At 58.1% G+C, this 2,677-nt stretch overlaps 1 protein-coding gene across 1 annotated transcript; it reads left to right on the forward strand.

The window, feature by feature from the left end:
* Positions 1 to 429: 429 nt before the first annotated feature.
* Cst6 (cystatin E/M) lies at positions 430 to 1,843 on the forward strand. Its single transcript, XM_020164748.2, has 3 exons — positions 430 to 707; positions 1,180 to 1,317; positions 1,665 to 1,843. Exons 1-3 carry the CDS (start codon positions 468 to 470, stop codon positions 1,746 to 1,748), a joined length of 462 nt encoding a protein of 153 aa, XP_020020337.1. The 5' UTR covers positions 430 to 467; the 3' UTR covers positions 1,749 to 1,843.
* The last annotated feature ends 834 nt before the right edge of the window (positions 1,844 to 2,677 follow it).

Genomic DNA, 2,677 nt, shown 5'->3' on the forward strand with positions numbered 1-2,677 from the left:
TCAGGGTAGTAAGATCTCTTACTTACCTGCCATTTGTGCATCGCCAGGCCTCTCCTAAAGCCCTTTACCTGTGTCAGTTCATTGAATCCCCACAACACCCATTTTCCAGAAAAGGAAACTGAGGCAATCAGCGATTAAATAACAGCTCAACCATACTGCTGTTGGTAGTTCAGACGATGAACTGTCTCTATGGTGGCACTTGTTGCTGAGGATTGTCACTGTCCTCTCCCTCCTGGAGGGCAAGGCAGCATCGTGGCACGCAGGGGTCCTGGGGCCTGTGGGCTGCGCCTTGGACCCGCAGGACCTGGGGGCGGAGAAGGCACTGCTGCCTGCAGGCACACGCTCCAAGTCCTGGCCGGCCGGACGCGGGCGGGCTGCGGGGCGGGGCGGGGCGGGCGGGGCGGGGCGGGGCCTCGGGAGCCCATAAAAGCGGCGCCGGTCCAGGCTCCGCACTGACACTGCCAGCCATGGCGCGTCCACATCTGCCGCTGGCGATGGGCTTGGCGCTGCTCGCGCTCTGCCTCCTGACGCTGTCCCCCGACGCCCGCGCTGAGTTTCGGGGCCGCAGGACCGGGGAACGCAAGGACCTGTCCCCCAATGACCCGCAGGTGCAGAAGGCGGCGCAGATGGCGGTGGCCAACTACAACATGGGCAGCAATAGCCTCTACTACTACCGAGACACGCACATCGTCAAGGCGCAGAGTCAGGTGCGGTGACAGGAGGGGCCTTTGGTGGCACTGGTGAGACTGGCGAGCCAGCTGACCGCCACCAGGCGAAGGGGGCACCTAGAGCAACCACAACTTCCATACAATACTTTAAAAAAATAGAATGAAGGCCAAAGTCCCTTACAAACAAAATGCCTAAATTTCAAAGAAAGACGGGGTCCAACCCTGCATGGCATAACCCGGAGGTCCCTTCTAGATGGGGGCAGAGAGGGAAGCAGAAGGGCCACTGGATGCCTCCCTTCACATGCCTGCCTCAGCTTCCTAAAGGTGTGTCCAGGGGAGTCTTAGCCTCCTGTAGGGCCCAGCCCTCTGCCTTCTCCCCCAGCTCCCTGCCACAGCCCCCAGCCCACCCTAGACCTGAGTCCTTAGGCCTGAGTGCTGCAAGTGCCTTGAGCAGTATAGGCACCCCAGCTTGGCTCCCAGGCACCCCTGACCTGTCCTGCCTTGTCCCCAGATGGTGGCTGGTGTCAAGTACTATCTGACAGTGGACATGGAGAGCACAGCATGCAGGAAGACCAGGGTCTCTGGAGATGGTTCTGGAGATGGTGTGGACCTCACCACCTGCCCTCTGGCCACAGGAGTGCAGCAGGAGGTAACAGTGCTGCCCCCAAACCCCAGCCCTGTGCAGAACCTGAGGCCCTCGACTTGTTCACCCTGAGCTGGTCCGGCTAGTCAGGCAGACACCTGGCTGAACCTGTCCAGCCTTTGGGTGACTCAGCCTCCAGGCCAGAATGGGGTGCAGGGAGGAGAGGCTGGGGTTAACCTGGATGGGAGTTGGCTGGAAAGATCTGGAATCTAGCTCTCACCATTTGACTGCATGTCCTTCAGGCCATGATTGCCTGTCTTGGCCCAGAGCAATGAGGTAGGCGGAGGCTGGTCCTTGGGACGAGGCGGGAGGTCCAGGCTCACCCCTCCTTGTCCACTGTATTCTGTCCACAGAAGCTGCGCTGTGACTTTGAGATCCTTGAAATCCCCTGGAAGAACTCCTCTCAGCTTCTAAAGCATGACTGTGTGCAGCTATAATAGGCCCCCAGCATGGCAGAAGCAGGAGTGGGAACAGCCATGGAAGGCATTTCAGGACTAGTGGCCATGCCTGTTGTAATAAACTGTCAGCACCACTTCTCGCATTGGTTTCTTCTGTGTGCTTCACTCCTCCCCCTCCGGATCCACCACTACTCCTAGTGGCTCTCAGCACTCCCAGCTGATAGGGTACTGATGCCCCTGCCAAGCCCTGCCGTGAGCTTTTGTTGTCCCAGTCCAGACATTACTGTGGGTACAAGGCTCAGCCTCCAAGCTGGGAGCCCTCCAAACACTCTGGCATCATAGACAGAAAGGGACAAACGTCCAGAGATCCCAAACATAGCCAGAGACTCCCAAGTCTTAGAGGGAAAGGGTGGGAGACAAAGTCACAGAAGAGGGTCAATGTCCCCAAGTCTAGCTGGGATACGGGTGAGCAGGGCACAAGATCTGAAGGGGAACCTGTGCCCTGCTCCTCTCAGCATCCAGGAGCAGCTGAGGGGTGCAGGCAGAGGCTTCAACCAGGCACGCCCCAGCTCATTGAGCTCTGAGCCATAAACATTGCTGTGCCTGCTGGTGGGGGAAGCAGATGGCCATCCTGCCCAGCCCCTGCAGGCCAAGAGACCCTGAGTCCAGGCCAATATCTCACATGTCCTGTCCTCACTATGGGCCGTGTACCACAGGGACTCCCCCAATGCCTTGCCCTGGGCAAAGATCCTGGAAGGGGCTGAACCTGGAGTCCCAGAGGGAGCAAGATCCTATCTGAAACCCACAGCAGATTGTGGCCATTTCATGCCACTTAAAACAACTACAGCATTTCTTGCACACCTGAGTTTGTGGCTGCAATCCTTACTCACACACACACACACACACACACACACACACACACACAACCTCATAGTAATTCACAGGACACACCCAGATTCTCCTCCACC

This window comes from Castor canadensis, chromosome 1 (assembly GCF_047511655.1).
Source record: "Castor canadensis chromosome 1, mCasCan1.hap1v2, whole genome shotgun sequence".
Taxonomy (NCBI): Eukaryota; Metazoa; Chordata; class Mammalia; order Rodentia; family Castoridae; genus Castor; species Castor canadensis.